The following is a 15,156-nucleotide window of genomic DNA, read 5'->3' on the forward strand; positions in this document are numbered from 1 at the left end:
TCAAGCTCCTGCAGAAGGGCCTGCCTGAGGATGACGAGGAGCTCAGCGCCAATCTTCACCATCCGCAAGTGTCCGTCTTGCTGAGTACGGGTAAGATATAGAGCAGGAGGACTTACTCTCCACTATATTCTACAATGGGAGGACTTACTCTCCACCTATATTTTACAATGGAGGACTTACTCTCCACTATATTTTACAATGGGAGGAGCAGGGAACTTACTCTCTACATATTTAATGGAGGACTTACTCTCCACGATATTTTTACAATGGAAGATTTACTCTCCACTATATTTTACAATGGGAGGACTTATCTCCACACTATATTTTTACAATGGAGAGACTTACTCTCTACTATATTTTACAATGGGAGAACTTACTCTCCACTATATTTTACAATGGGGGACTTACTCTCCACTATATTTTACAATGGGAGGACTTACTCTCCACTATATTTTACAAATGGGAGAACTTACTCTCCACTATATTTTACAATGGGAGGACTTACTCTCTACTATATATTTTCCACAATGGGAGGACTACTCCACCACTATATTTACAAGGGAGGTACTTCACAATTACAGATCTCTCTACTATTTTACAATGGGAGGACTTACTCTCTACTATATTTTACCAATGGGAGGACTTACTCTCCACTATATTTTACAATGGGAGGACTTACTCTCCACTATATTTTACAATGGGAGGACTTACTCTCTACTATATTTTAACAATGGGAGGACTTACTCTCTACTATATTTTACAATGGGAGGACTTACTCTCTACTATATTTTACAATGGGGAGACTTACTCTCTACTATATTTCACATGGGAGGACTTACTCTCCACTATATTTTACAAGGGGAGGACTTACTCTCCACTATATCTTTACAAGGGGATACAGACACACCTAACAGCTACTGGCTGTACCTGTCATGCTTCATAATACTTCACACAGGGACTAAAGAGGGCTTTATTTTATGTCCTCTGCGGTATAGATCTGAGCAGTAGTGCTTATGTTAATTATCAAAGATAATTTGACTACTTTCATGGAACCAGACACCTTTAGCAGTGACTGTGCTGCTGTTGCTGTTGTTATCTTTCCCTGCAAGGAAATGTAATCAAAAACATACATGATAAACTGATTCTAAAAAGTAACAGTGGTTGAAATGTGAGTAAGTGTCTGTGCCGTATCGTATTCAAAAAGACAAACAGCTCCAATGCCACTGAGTCTGTGCTATGATATTGATATAAGCAGGTAAACTATGATAAAGGTGCACAATATTTTTCTTTTGGCACCTCAGATTCAAAATACAGGTGCTCTAGATGGTTTTACTTTTGCTGGCGACAAGTGCATATCTAACAGGAAAGCTCCCACCTACGCTGGTGCTCTGCGCCCCCCTCGTGGTATAGAAAACTTCCTCCATCAGGTACGGAGAGAGGCAGGAAAGTAGCAACCAGACCACATTATCCCACAGTAAACACACGACAAACACTACAAGATGGTGGATAAAAAAAATTCTACTCTGTGATAATTGTTCAGGCCGCTAGTGGGGTTTAGTTCAAGGTTAATGCCTGCGTGAAGTGTGTACTTTTAAGATGACTTGATTGCCTTGCTGTCAGGTCCTTCAGTTGATTAATTTAATCACCTCATCTTTTCCCAAAAGTAATTCAGCTACTTTTGACCTGAGAGGTTAGGAAATAGAACGGGAGGGTTGTTAGGAATTAGATCATTAGGTTTGGCTGATTGTAACACACTGATGAAAGTCAAGGGGAGTTCATTGTAAATGTATCACAAGGTCAAAGGGTGGAATTGCTCATGTGTACAGGGCGTTGTTTTATCAAGACATCCAGAGATCATTATAATCCGGTAATTTAACCGTAAGCGTAGAGATCTCCTAATGTCTCTCCCAGTCCCTATCCTGTGTTAGTGACTCTGTTAGCGGCTATGCACCAGGCCGTTGTTGTCATGCCTCTGAACAGTCTGGCATCCTGGGACTTTAGAAAGCCAGCGGATCCTTTAATAGCCTGTGACTTGATGTTTACCAAACGGAGCTCTGTGAGGCTCAGTGCTGAAGGCCTGATTGATTGTGTTACAAAGTCAGGCTCTGCTCGCTCCCACCTTACAGGCCAGCGGACACTCTCTGCCAGGAAAAGACTGGGCGCAGACCAAGAGCGTCTGGAACGGCTGCCACATCCCCTTTAAGAGCCAGGGCAAAGTTTTCCCTCTCTCCTTTACCCTTTCTTTTTTCCTTTATATATAGTTTTTAAAGGTCCGTTAAATGAAATGAAGTGTGTAATAAAGAATGTCAGCCTTTATATAGTTTTTAAAGGTCCGTTAAATGAAATGAAGTGTGTAATAAAGAATGTCAGCCTTTCCTCGTTCTCCTACCCCCCCCCCCCTTCGAGCATCTTGATCGAATTACGCTGATAATGAACATACCTTTTCATCAGCGAGAATGAACTTTTGTGAATTCCTAGACTCCTCCCCCTTCTGCCAAACTACCGCTTCACCTCCTAATGCCTTGTTCCAGCACCAGCGAATGACCCAGCCCCCCCCCCCCTTTAGAGCTGAACCATTCCCTCCTGGTGTAATATTAATTTCCTCCCCGCTGGCTCTTCGGAGGCGCAGGACCCTTTCTTGTGGTCGAGGCACAGTTGCTAAAGTGGTGGAAGGTTCCCCTGCTTGTTAAAACAAAGCTGACCCTGGATTTCTGGGTCAGCTAGGCAGTAATTCCCCTGACTGCTGCTGGGCTTGGAGCGCTGCTCTGTTGGTGTTAGGTGCTGGGCTACTAGTCTCCACAGGAGCTAGCTAGGAACTAGGCTTCCCCCAATCAGCAGCCTCCCTGCAACAGCCCCAGGAGCCCTGACCACTGTATCAAAGACCAGAGTGATGTCATGAAGGAAAAAGGACAGATGACAACACAAGAAGGCTTCTGTCTGCAAACAGATGCAGGCAGCACAGAGACTAGGACAGTGTTTGCAAGGTGTGTAATCACACATGCACTCACACAGAAAACCTTGCTGGGTGAAAGGTCTGTGTTTTTAGGAAGCTGTGGTGTACGGGCAGCTGGGCAGGCGGAATCCGAAGGCCTAGAGGTTTTTGGTGCCATGTCTCCCCTCTGTAGAGCGTCCAGGGAGAGTGCTGCTAAGGCGGGAGAGATGAATTTCCTGTCCAATTAGACCAACGCTGGGATAAAAGGCAGCCATTGTTTTAATTCCTGCCCCCGCTCTGAAAATGTGCTGCTTAAGCATGTTCCTCTGTGGCTCGGCCTCCATTTGTCTTCTTTAACCCTTTCTCTGGCTGGCRGGGGGGGAACAAAGGAGGCCTCAGAGGGACCCCAGCCACACCCACACCCCAGCCACACAGCTGCCCTGCCCCTGTGTGGCTGGGGTGGCCACAGAGCACAGCCCGCTGCTGCCCTGTACTAACACACCGCACACAGCCCAGACACCGACACCTCACTGGATACACTGGCAGAGAGAGGGAGGGGAGAAGAGACGAGAGGAGAAACTCTTGTTCCAGGTATGTGTGTGTGTGGGTTTGTGTGTATGGGGACTGATAGCTAGTGTGACACTCGGGCATTGGATGACACTATTTCTTATGAGTGATGTTCACCAGGGCATATAACTCACTGACACATTGGGGTTTCTCATTTCATAACAGTTAATGGACTAAAGTTATTTTTTGAGCACTGAACAGAATTAGATCATGCCTTTTAAAAAGGGCAAAGTTAAATGGTTACTGCATGGTGGGTGCCCTTTTGCCAGTGACTAGGGTCCTAGTGGTGTGGTGGAGGGGAGCAGGCCACAGATATGGAGGGAAGCAGTGAGTGTGTGTGTTTCACAGAGGGAGTCTGCGGTGTGTGCCTGCACTTGTGTGTGTGTGCGGAGGAGGCTGAGAAGGAGAACAAACAGGGCTGACGGTGTGGATTAGCCCCTGCTGTAAATCTGCCTCAGTCACAGATGGCAGGCCCTTGATCACTGGTCTGTGACGGCTTGGCTCTCATCGCAGGAGGAAATCCCTGTCTGTGAGGTGGCTGGGAGGGAGGCTGGGGCCGGGCCCGTCAGAGCAGCCTCCACTCATTGTCTCCAGTCTCTCAGGACACAGGGGCCTGCCTGGCCAGTCAGCGGTTTAGCAGCAGTCAGAGGGGGGGTATAGAGGGGTGACGGGTGGGCTGGATAGTGACACTGCAGTAGCCATGGTAAACACCCCACCAGCAGAGCTTGCTACTCAGGTCTCTAACCAGGAAGCGCAGTAACAAGAGCCTGGCCGGCACATCCCAGTGGGTGTGGCTTAGCGAGTGGGCAGAGGAGCATGCAGGCTGTTTGCATGGGCAAATGGAAATGAGGCCAAAGGATGCGTGGAATTACTGCATACTGGCGGAATCCAATTTGAAACCCGCTGCTTGTTTCACTAAAAGGGGTGCGCTTCCAGGGTCACACACTTAATAGCAAGCCCTGTCCTGACAACAGAGGCATCCCTCTTATCCCCACGCGCCTCTTTCCCTTTCCGTCTCATACATAATTCTATGATCCCAAAAAAGCTGGCAAAGAGCTTCATGCCCCAAAATATATTCTAATAAGGCAAATGCAGGATCCTCACTCATCTTCTGGGGCCCCCAGCTCTCTGGCAGCCCTTACGGAGGCTCTMGGACAGCCGACAGGATATGTCAACAGTGGGGGGGGAATGGTGGGCTTTCAAACCATCCTCACCTAAACTGGGCTGGAATATCTCACGCTCATGCAGTATAGAAGCCAGGTCCTCTCCCTTCCTCTCACCCCCTGCCTGTCTATAGCCCCTGAGAGCTGCACATTAGCTAGGCTTTGAGCTTTACCTTCTCCAGCTCCCACAGTGTTCCTGAAAGAGCGGGTCCTGTGGCGGGGCTGTGAGAGCAGAAGCCAGGGGAAAGCAGGGGTGAGCCTGGCCACYCTCRGATGGCGTTGCGGGGGCGGCATGCAGCACAGCTCCCTCCCACAGACGGAAGGAGCACAGGAGACAGACAACAGCCATCCTTGGAATGTCATCCTTTTTTCATGCTTGTTAAAATGCTACGTAAACCTTCCCAGAAACAGGATATTGTAGCCCCTAACCACCAGCCACTTCTTCCACGCCATATTATGTCCAATCTGAAATTGACTTTGCTGTATGCTGTTTTAATAAAGGCTGTTATTGCGGTGATGCAGAGTGGAGATGAGGTCTGGGTGAGGAGGGTTATTAGGGTGAGGAGGGGCCCCTGTAGGGCCCGGGGCCCAGTGCCCAGTCTGGCTCCTGTCAGACGGCTGGCCTCTAATCCAGGACCCAGGGGCACTGAGAGCAGAGGAAATTGTTTGCTGTCCGCAGAACGTGGCAGGAATTTCATAAATACATTACCTTTCTTTTTTTTTTTTACAAAAAAACTAGCCTTTTATTATTAAAAAAGCTGAAATAATGACTTTATAGACTTTCCAGTTGTGCACATTACGCAGTCGCACTCATATGGCCCTGCTGTCCAAACTCACACAAGTAAGTATTTTCTTTCCCCCTGGTTTATAGATGCCTCTGTATAAATTCCACTGCTGGCTCATCCTGCAATAGCAAATTGACCAGAAAGCCACYATCCTATTTTGGGATAGACTATGAATCAAAACGTCCTGTGTCCATATTCATTCTTCCTGCYTTTCATGACTGTACGCCAGAGCACTAAGCACTGGGCTGGATGGCGCTGACCACTGGCTGCACTGCCTCAGCCTCTCTCTGCCTGGCAGGTGAACAGACTGGCCCACTGTGTGTCTGTCAGTCAACCCAATAGATGGCCTATGCAGTAGAGCACCAGGCTTTAGGGGGAAGAGAGAAACAGAGAGGGATAGTGAGAGGAGGCCAAATGAAGGGTGAACTCAGAAACTACAAAGATATTTTATTCCTAAACAAAGTTTGGACAAAATATACTCAGTCTACTTTTCAGCTTGAACTTTAAACATAAAAACCTTTTTGCATAATGAGCCTTCTACATAGATACACTAGGCCCTATTGAGTTTGTTCACTATGTGTGCTGTGCTCTGTGTGTGCTTTTCAGCATCAGGGATGGCACATGGGTGTAAACCTGAYCTGGATTTTATGTTGCACARACTCATAAATYAGTGCACACATAGGTGTCCACACACACAGAGTTYGCGGGTGTGTGGGTGAGAGAGGCCCTCGCTCCCTGTCATCGAGCCCGTTTTCAGGCCTTTATTTCAGCCGCCGCCAAGGTGCGTCYCCGTCAGCAGAGAGGAGACAGGCAGCGCATTATAATATTGGTTTCCCTCGCTCCCGTCATTACCAGACGCTCTCCTTGAAAGCTGATCCAAYAGATAGACAGTCCATCAGGAGACAGTCTTCTRATTTGTACTTACTAACCGTGTTAATGAGTTCCATTTCCAGGCCCTGAGGCTTTGCTGCTGCATATCTGAGCAGAGGTGGGGAGCAGCGGTTTAGGGTGCTGGGTTGCACACTGTTGGAGATGAGGGGTCTGTGGGGTGGGGGGTATGCAGTAGCCCTGCTTGCCTTCCTGTCACTCAGCGAGAGAGTGACCACAGACTCTCTTGTGGGCCTGTCAGTCTGGCTTGAGGGCATGGAGGACTGCTGGCTCTGTGGTTGCAGAAAGGGGAACTGAGAATAGCTGCGCTGACGTACAGAGAATGGCTCTGATGGGTTTGATTAAACCAGCAGCAGCGACAGTGTCAGACAGGAAGCATAAGAGGAGGAGAGGAAAAGCCGTAAGTGCTTTGAGAGCGAAGTGAGTACATGTTCATTGTATCATTTCTGATAGTGTGAAAATACCTTGTGTACTATATGAGTTTTTAGTGACTAGGTTATTATGAGTTTAGTCYAGGTGAGTGTTTCTAGGATTCTACTGCAGCGTCTTTGCAGATGTGCAACATGGCTGGCTGTTGTTCCACTAGTGCAGACAGCGGCTTGGCAGCCATCTTGGTTTATTTAGAGGAAATGCTGTAATGTAAGTGTATCACAGTCACTTCCCCAGTGTGACTCATTTCACTGGCTCTGTAATCACACTACACCAATAACGCCAAGTGTTCCATATAAATCCCATCCAGTCAAAGCTCTGTTTTAGGGCAATCCTGGACAGCACACATAGGCACATCCATAAATCCATCACAGCCTAACATTTGATCGCTATACGATACGTCTGTAATGTGGCTACCTCTRCTGCCGATCACTAGCACTTGTAACTTTTCATTTGACATAAGCAGATAAGTTTTCTTTGTAGCTTACTTGGACTTCCCCCAAGACACACATTTTGATCTCACGCCCAGTAGGCCCTTGTTCGGATACATTTGCTATTGATTGCACTGTTTGTMTATGTCAGGTATTCTGGGAACAAGAGCCAATAAATTCTTAAACGCCGTTAGATCGCTTTATTTGTTGCTATGTTTTGGTGTTGCGAGACCAAGCAGTTCACTCACTGTCAGAATCAAGGCAGCTCAATTTGACCATAGGCAACATGAGAGAGTGGAGAAGTGGAGAAGTTTGGGAAGTTTAGAATGGAGGCAGGGAAAGCTTTATTTAGTCTTTTTTAATAAGGCCTGTTTGTCCCCCKAGAGAGCACTGGCAGATCAAAGGCCATGATCTTTGCTCTGGATGAGTTCAGTCTCAGCTCAGCAGCCCTGACTCTCCCAGCTTCTCCCAGCCTGACAGCAGAACAAAACCAGGGAGTAAAGAATGCCCTCTCCAGCAGCCAACCTGCCCTCACACTCTGAAGGCTCCATTACAATAAAGGCAGATGAAACAAACACTGGCTGAAAGCAAGAGATGATTCATTATCTGCCCCGTGATAGATGTGAATGACTGGCGGAGAGAACCACTGTGGTGTCTGAATGTGTGTGTGTTTCTTACTCACCATACCCTCTCTCTCTCTCTCTCTCTCTCTCTCTCTCTCTCTCTCTCTCTCTCTCTCTCTCTCTCTCTCTCTCTCTCTCTCTCTCTCTCTCTCTCTCTCTCTCTCTCTCTCACACACACAGACACACACTTTCATACACACACATACAGCGTTGTGTGTGTGCGTTGGCGTCAGAGCCTTGTGCTGTCTGTCCCTCCACCTCATCAATTAATAGCAGCCAGGCAGATGGCGGTGATGAGAGAGGAGCAGGAATAATTCAATAGTGAACCCTGCTAACCTTTACCTGTGGGCCTGCACTCCTGCCATTGATTCAGCCTGCGTCTGATTATTCTCTAGGGAGGGAGGGTATGGATGAGTGAGTGAGGAGAAAAATACATGGGGAAATATGAGAGAGAGAGAGAGTCCAGGTTTGTTATGGTGGTGACATCAGTACACTCTATCAGCGGTCCGTAGGGGGGAGCAGGTGTTTGGCTCGGCTCGGGCTGTCTCCTGTTACCCCCGGCAACCATCATCACCTTTCCCCCCACAGGGATAGGCTGGGTATCAACAGTACAGAGACAGGGATTCTCACACTGTCCCCCCGGCCTCAAAGGACCACTCCGGCCTCACCTATACACCACCCACACTGGGCAGGCTATTGATCACAGCACACCTTCAGCTCCTGGCCCAGTGTCTGCATACTGCAGGGGAATCTCCCTCCCCGCTTCAAACAAAGTGTTAACATTGGCCCTAATAGAGGATGAATGTTTAGATGCAGAGTGTTGAGGGGTAGTGTGGTGGTGCTCTGTGGCTGCTGATTGGACAGCCGTTTCCGTGTGAAGGCCTGTTTGTTAAAGAAGGGCTGAAGTCTGGATTTGGAAGTCAGTTATGCCCATGGCCTGGGCTGGGTGGAAGTCTGGCTGACTCTATTTAACCAGATGTGAGGCCCTTTTTCTGCKCAGTGACGATCCAAGACAAGATGGTATTTGTTTTTGACAAACTGGGACATTCCTGCTGTTTGACTGGGCTAGATTTATGGCGTCCCTCCTGATCCGGTGGAAGGCATAGCCCTCACACTGTCTCTTTGTCTGGTTGGGCCCGCTGCCTTGTCACTGCTATTTTATTTGCTGCTACTAGACAGAGTCCCCCACAAGCCTGTTTAGATGGGCCAGAGGAGTCCGCCCTGGCCCACTGATGGATGGTATTTAAAGTGCAAAAACTCCCAGAAAAATGACTATTGCGTATTATTTTAGCGCAGTGTTTGGGCGCGGGCCCCTCAGACAGGGCGGGTCGGTGGAGAGGAGATTCACCAGTCATTAGAGCAGAAGCACTGCATCAAAGACATAGCTCCCATCTGAGGGATTGTATCTGCTTCTTAAACGTGTTGTATTAAGTGTCTTGGCCATCCTCTCGACCTGGTGTCTGRTTACATTACAGTATGCAGGGCACAGCCACTGAGACAAAGGCCTGCCTCTCAAACACTACCCAGAATGAATACGGCCAAGAAGACAAGTGTGTTTCTCTCTGTTGTGTCACTCATTGGTTTCAGATTAAAGCTCTGCATTTCCTCGTGAAATAGTGCCTCATTTATACTCATGATTAGAAATAAACTACTCAGATAAAATCATGGGCAGATCTGTTTTCTGAATTTCCTATTGTCTTTGTTTCACACATTGCCTATAAAACGGTTACTGCATATGCAATCATTGCCTGTTGATTTCCAATCCCTGCAGCAGTTTATARGGGCTTTTTCCTTTTMTATTGTTCTGGGATTTTTGGCATGGTTATTTGTTGAGCCCTCAGAGTTCTGTAAAGCATATTCTTTCATTTAAAAATGAATTTGGAAGACARAAKGARGGGAGAGAGAGAGGAAAATATGTTGGAAGACAGCAGAAAAACCACCCTGACCAATCTGAACCATTAAGATGAATAATCCACTGTTAAGAAACCAAGCAAAGGTCAATTMTCACGCTACCTGCTCAGTAAGCATACAGGAGAGCCCGGCGTATCGAGTCAATTCAGCCACGCTGCACAGTCAAGAGGGAAGGACACGCAATTCAGGCCCACTTTAGAGTTGTGCCGCTATGTTAGACCAAGTGCTGCTATAAAAAGATTTTTGCCTCGCTCACTCAGGCTGATGGTCTCATGCACTTGTTTTTGAAGTTTTAATGCTCTCCCTGCCGTGATACATGTCGACTTGGATGGCCAGTTTAGAAATAATTTATTAACTTGGACCCAAAAAAGACAACATTTGCCTTTATATAAGTCCTTGGTCTGAGATTCAGAATGCACAACAACAGCCTTACTCAGAGTCATAAGGTACAGGATAAACCCGCAGCATCCAGAGAGAGTCTGGGCCTTTAGCCAGTGTGCCCACAGCCGGTGTCAATGCAGGTGAGAGCAACCTCTGCTTATTCAGGAGCAGGTTAGACAGTGCTGTAACACGTTGATGATGATGTAGATGCAGAGAGAGAGAGAGAGAGCAGAGAGGTCAGTGTGCAGCAGGAAGCATAGCCCAGTGCACCAGACAGGCTAAAGGCCTCTCCTCTCCCCAGGCCACATAGCCCTCTGTAGGGGATGGAGCTGGTGCTGCTCCCCTGTGTGACTCTTAATAGAAATGGAGAGGGATTACACTGAAGCGTCTATGGTCTGTGGTCATCTGAATTTTAAAACAGGGACTAATGGTGTCTGAGAAGGGTGGCCTGGCACTCAGGGAGTAGTATTAACTTCCAGGTCCTTGTCACTCTTCCCTGTTCCCTTAATGAACCACGGATAGTGAACTGTGTTGGAAATAACAGGCAAGTCAATGGCTATTAAACAGCCAGCACACACAGTTAAAATAACTAGACTAGAGAAACCCTGCTGTAGAGAGATGGAAGGGGCTAACCCCAAGCAAGAGCAGCCCTTTTGTTTGGAGATAATATGTACACATCTGCTACAGTTTGGGAGCTAGATAATGTATTTAGTTCCTGTTGGGCTGTGTGAAATATCARTTCAGAGGACCTGGTGAGAAAAAAGTAATGATTATGGGGTGTGTTTTGGAAATGAGTGTCTCTCTCATGTATATGTTGAATATCTCAGGCACGTGGGAAGGTTGAGACGGGGCACATATTTGGGGGCGAGAAACAGTATGGCGCTACAGTGGCGGTGTCTGAATGGACGGTGCAGGCCACTGTCAATCAGCCAGACCGAGCACTAATCTGCCGTTTGTTTGGTTTCCTCTGGTCCTGTGTCAACGGGGCCCAATATGGCAGGGGGAATTGGGAAAAATGGACCGTGTTTTTGTCATGTAAAACGGGGCGAGAAAATCTAATTGGGTGGGGGAGAGAGAATGATGTCTCCTTTGTTTAAGGGCCTTCCGCAGTCACTTTCCAGGCCCCATTGTGAGTGGCCCACAATAGCATTAATGTGTGCTCCTGGCCTGAGCTCTTCCTTTCTGTGGCTCTCTGTGCAGTCAGCTCCTGTCCGTTCCACTCTGTCTCCACGCTTCACCTCCACGCTCCAACAGCGCTGAGGACGGGGCACAGAGAGACCCCTCCACCACTACTACCCTTTTCCCAATCCCATATACCCCCCCCCCCACCCCCACCACAGCCCTTACCCTGCCTGCCTGCCCCGTTTTCTTATTCCAGCCCATTAAAAAAAAGAAATGGAGAAAAGGCTAATTCTTTCCCTTCTTTGTCTGCCCTCCGTTTCCCGCCTCCGGAAAAGTATCTTTACATTTCCTGGTGCATGTTATCTGATTTCAAGAATTCAGTCATTCAATGAGACATTATTGGAATTGATTGCTCAGTAAGTTAAGAGTCAGTACTTGCCATGAGGGGTGACCAAATTCACGATGAAAGATTTGTGTCTTCATCAAAAAGAAGAAAATACTTTAAATTCCTAACATCATGAGAATACTGGACAGTGACTCATTTGATTGAGAGGCTGCTTGTGATACATTACGACTTAGAAGTTGTTACTTCAGCTTACCTGCCAATACAATATATTAGTGTTCATAGTTCATTGGAATGTTTCTCTGTTGTAGTGTAGAGGGCAGAAACATTTGTAGTTGTTGTATCTAATCGACCCAAACTGTTGGGTGACATTGTATCTGATTGTCAACAGGCAGGTTTGGAGTGCACCCCTGCACTTACTGTGATTTCTCTCAAGTGTGATGGTGGTTAGTCTTCTTTCATCTAAAGATAGGAACCGTCTTTAAATTAGCACTTGAGCCTRACTACAAAGAAGTGCACTTAACGCTTATGTGAGCCCCAATACAAATCCCTGGTGATTGGTGACTGTCTACCTTTTTCATTTTGTTGCATTATCATATTCTAAAGCACTAGACAAATCTAATAGCAAAAAATAATAATGATGATAAAATCTGTGTTAATATAATATTTCTTTATACAAAAGCATAGTGCATAGAGCTGGGGGCTGGCAGACATGTGAGCTTGGTGAGTGGCACCACCCCCAACCCTGTCCATGTGCAAATTGAATAACGACTAACCTCGTCATATTTAGTGCACTATTAATGGCCCTGTGCCTTGTGAAGGTGTAATCATGCGTGATAAAAACCGGGCTGAAGTTACTAAGCTACGAGCTATCTTGTGTGCATTAAAGTGTCCTTTTTTTGTTGCAAAGGTCATTCATAACTTGGTCGCACCGTTCATGTACAGTGAGAGATATTGATTGATTAATGCATAAAGTGCTCGGAATCCATTTGGCTCTGTGAAAGGGAATGGGAGAGAAGACTTGCTCTCTCTCTCTCTTCCTCTCTCTCTCTCTTCTCTCTCTCTCTCTCTCTCTCTCTCCTCTCTCTCTCTCTCTCTCTCTCTCTTCTCTCTCTCCTCTTTCTCTCTTTCTCTCTCTCTCTCTTCTCTTCCCTCTCTCTCTCTCTCTCCCCCCCTCTCTCTCTCCCTCACTCACTCTCTATATTTTCACCTCTCCCCCCATTGTTCGAAGGGCATCATTTTTCGCCGGCTAAGTTTAAGGGACAAAAGCCCCCGATTCTGCCAAGTAATGCATTCAAAGGAACATTGATTCTCATCAGTGTCAGTTGAATTACTCTCAAAGGCTTGACAAGGAGTTGCTCTTATATTATCCTGTCTCTTCTCCTGCCCCCAAAAGAATGTGTAGCTGCAAGGAGAGTTAGCTAACAGTCCACCCCATCTCTAAGAACACAAGAAGATAATGTTTTATCTCCAAGTACAGAAAAGTTGTATTATCTTTTTATTCTGAACTTTTCTGCAATGTTAGCTCATTTAGTTAGCTGGTGGATTGCCTGGTACAGTCACGTTCTCTCTCTCTCTGCCGATCCTCATTGTGATCATTGAGCCTTCCATTCAGATGCAGTGTACCAATCATTGGTCATGTGAGGTTAGTATTGGTGATGTCACAGGGTGTATTTTGCTGGGTTTAACCCTACCACACTGTGTCTCCATTGTCCGTGRCTAGATTGATTCTTGGAGGACATGGATATGCTCCCCTCCGAAKTCTGCGTGCCTCCTAAGGAGGTTTTGAAGAGCCTTTGAGGGCAGGGTCAAGGGGTCAGTACCTTAGTGCTCCGTGACAAGGAAGAYGAGCCCTTTATCCCTGAGGCCCCCGGCGGGGAGCCCTATGAAAGGGGCCTGAGAGACGGCCGTTCCCCTAGAAACATGGGGCCGCATTAGGGATTCYAAACAGAGTGTGCCATCCTCTGCACCTTTCATCTCCACCGGGGTCTGCTCCATTAGGATCTTTTATCTTTGTGCTGATGGCTGCTGCTGATAATGGGGCTGCCGAGAAAAGCCCCAAAAAGTAACACACAGCCCTCCTCCTCCTATAAGTGGAATAGCACATCCATCCATCCTCCGTGTACAGATTAGTCCATGCTGAATAAGCCYTATGGTTATGAGAATGTGTTGGGGTGTATTTTTTTTAAATGAGAGAATACTACACAGCATTGTGAATGTTATTTGCTGTGGCGTGCTGTGTTGCTAATGGTTTGTGGCCTGACCGCAGTGGCAGCCATGGCTACAGCGAGAGCACTGGTGTCAGCTGCCTTAACACTCTACAGCCACCCCCCGTAACCCCAACCCCTCCCGCTGAACAACTGTGACGCCCCCCTCCCTTCTCCATATTGCTGACAACGGATGGTGTTTGAATGATGATTCATTTTTAACCGATAAGATATGCAGTGTGTGTATACATTTSAGCTATTTAGCATCTGGTTTTGTATTCAGGGATGTTGTCTAGCTCTGTCTGGCAATGCAAAAAAGCTWTATATGATCGGCCATCGCCTCGTAGGTGGAGGTATGGAGAGATATTTGAATTAGTCTGCTAAAGCTTCTGTAGAATTGCATTAATGCCCTTCTGTGGTATCATAAGCATCTTGAAAAAAGTTGCTTTTGGGGAAGAAAACACAATCSCATAAATGGTATAGTTATTCATGCAGGGCAATGTTTTTCAAATGTTATAGTAATTATGAGAAATACTCTTGCTTTCACCTACATAGCCACGGTGAAGCAAATCTCATTTCCAAGGCAAAGCGGGGAAGGAACACACTGAATAATCATTGTGTTTAATGCTCTAGTCATAATCCCAGGTTTTATGATGGTTTTCTAATGCTTTTCTAATGATGTTAAATATTAGTAGAGAGTAAAGCCATAATTTGAACGCAACAGTCGTTTTGTCAACGCTCTATCAGGGCACCCGATTGCAACTGCAATGAATATTGGGCAGGGAATGAGATTTAAGGGCCATCCCTTTTGGTGTTTTATTTTGCCGTCTCCCTGTCCACCATAAATCCTCATTGCCGAGCTCTTGAAGCTAGCGCCCTCACCCTCGCTCCCCAGTTGGGAATACGATTCGGTGCAGGGGCCATTTCATTCAGGGTCACTGTCCGTCCACCGCAGTCATTCGTAAAAAAACGCTGGAACAGTCCCTGTGGAGAAAACAGTCCAGTGTACTCCTGGGAAATAAAAAAGCAGAGGAAGAGAGAGAAGGAGAAAATGAAGGGAAAAATGTCAGGGAGAGAAGAAGGGGGGAAATGCTTCGAATGGCTATCAAARGAAATACAGAAAGCTCAGTCCCTGATGAGTGACAATGTAGAGCAAAATATGTATTGGAGACAAAGGCTTTGTCTCCTTCCTGGGCCTCTTCAATGAATTACACTGCCCCCCCCATAGCTTTTTAATTAAATGGCTGCAGCTCCATCTCTCTATCCGTAGCTCCCCATTACAGAGGCTAGATAAGGGATTGCTATCTGTAGCATGTTAAGAAAGGCTGCTGGGCAGCGAAGCCTCATGAAATTTGTCACAAGATCTCATTTTCC

General features: G+C 46.8%; 2 protein-coding genes across 3 annotated transcripts in view; both read left to right on the forward strand.

Annotated features, from left to right (window-relative positions):
• LOC112071031 (zinc finger homeobox protein 3-like) overlaps positions 1–15,156 on the forward strand; it is a 181,444-nt gene that overhangs the window by 136,365 nt on the left and 29,923 nt on the right. The window contains 1 exon segment of the mRNA XM_070439215.1: positions 6–90. Within this exon segment, the coding sequence (XP_070295316.1) occupies positions 6–90 (85 nt within the window).
• LOC112071032 (zinc finger homeobox protein 3-like) overlaps positions 3,080–15,156 on the forward strand; it is a 63,076-nt gene continuing 50,999 nt past the window's right edge. For both annotated transcript variants that reach the window (XM_070439216.1, XM_070439217.1), the window contains exon 1: positions 3,080–3,523. The gene's annotated coding sequence lies outside the window, so the exon portion shown is untranslated. The remainder of the gene's footprint in view (positions 3,524–15,156) is intronic.

This window comes from Salvelinus sp. IW2-2015, unplaced genomic scaffold (assembly GCF_002910315.2).
Source record: "Salvelinus sp. IW2-2015 unplaced genomic scaffold, ASM291031v2 Un_scaffold1498, whole genome shotgun sequence".
NCBI lineage: Eukaryota > Metazoa > Chordata > Actinopteri > Salmoniformes > Salmonidae > Salvelinus > Salvelinus sp. IW2-2015.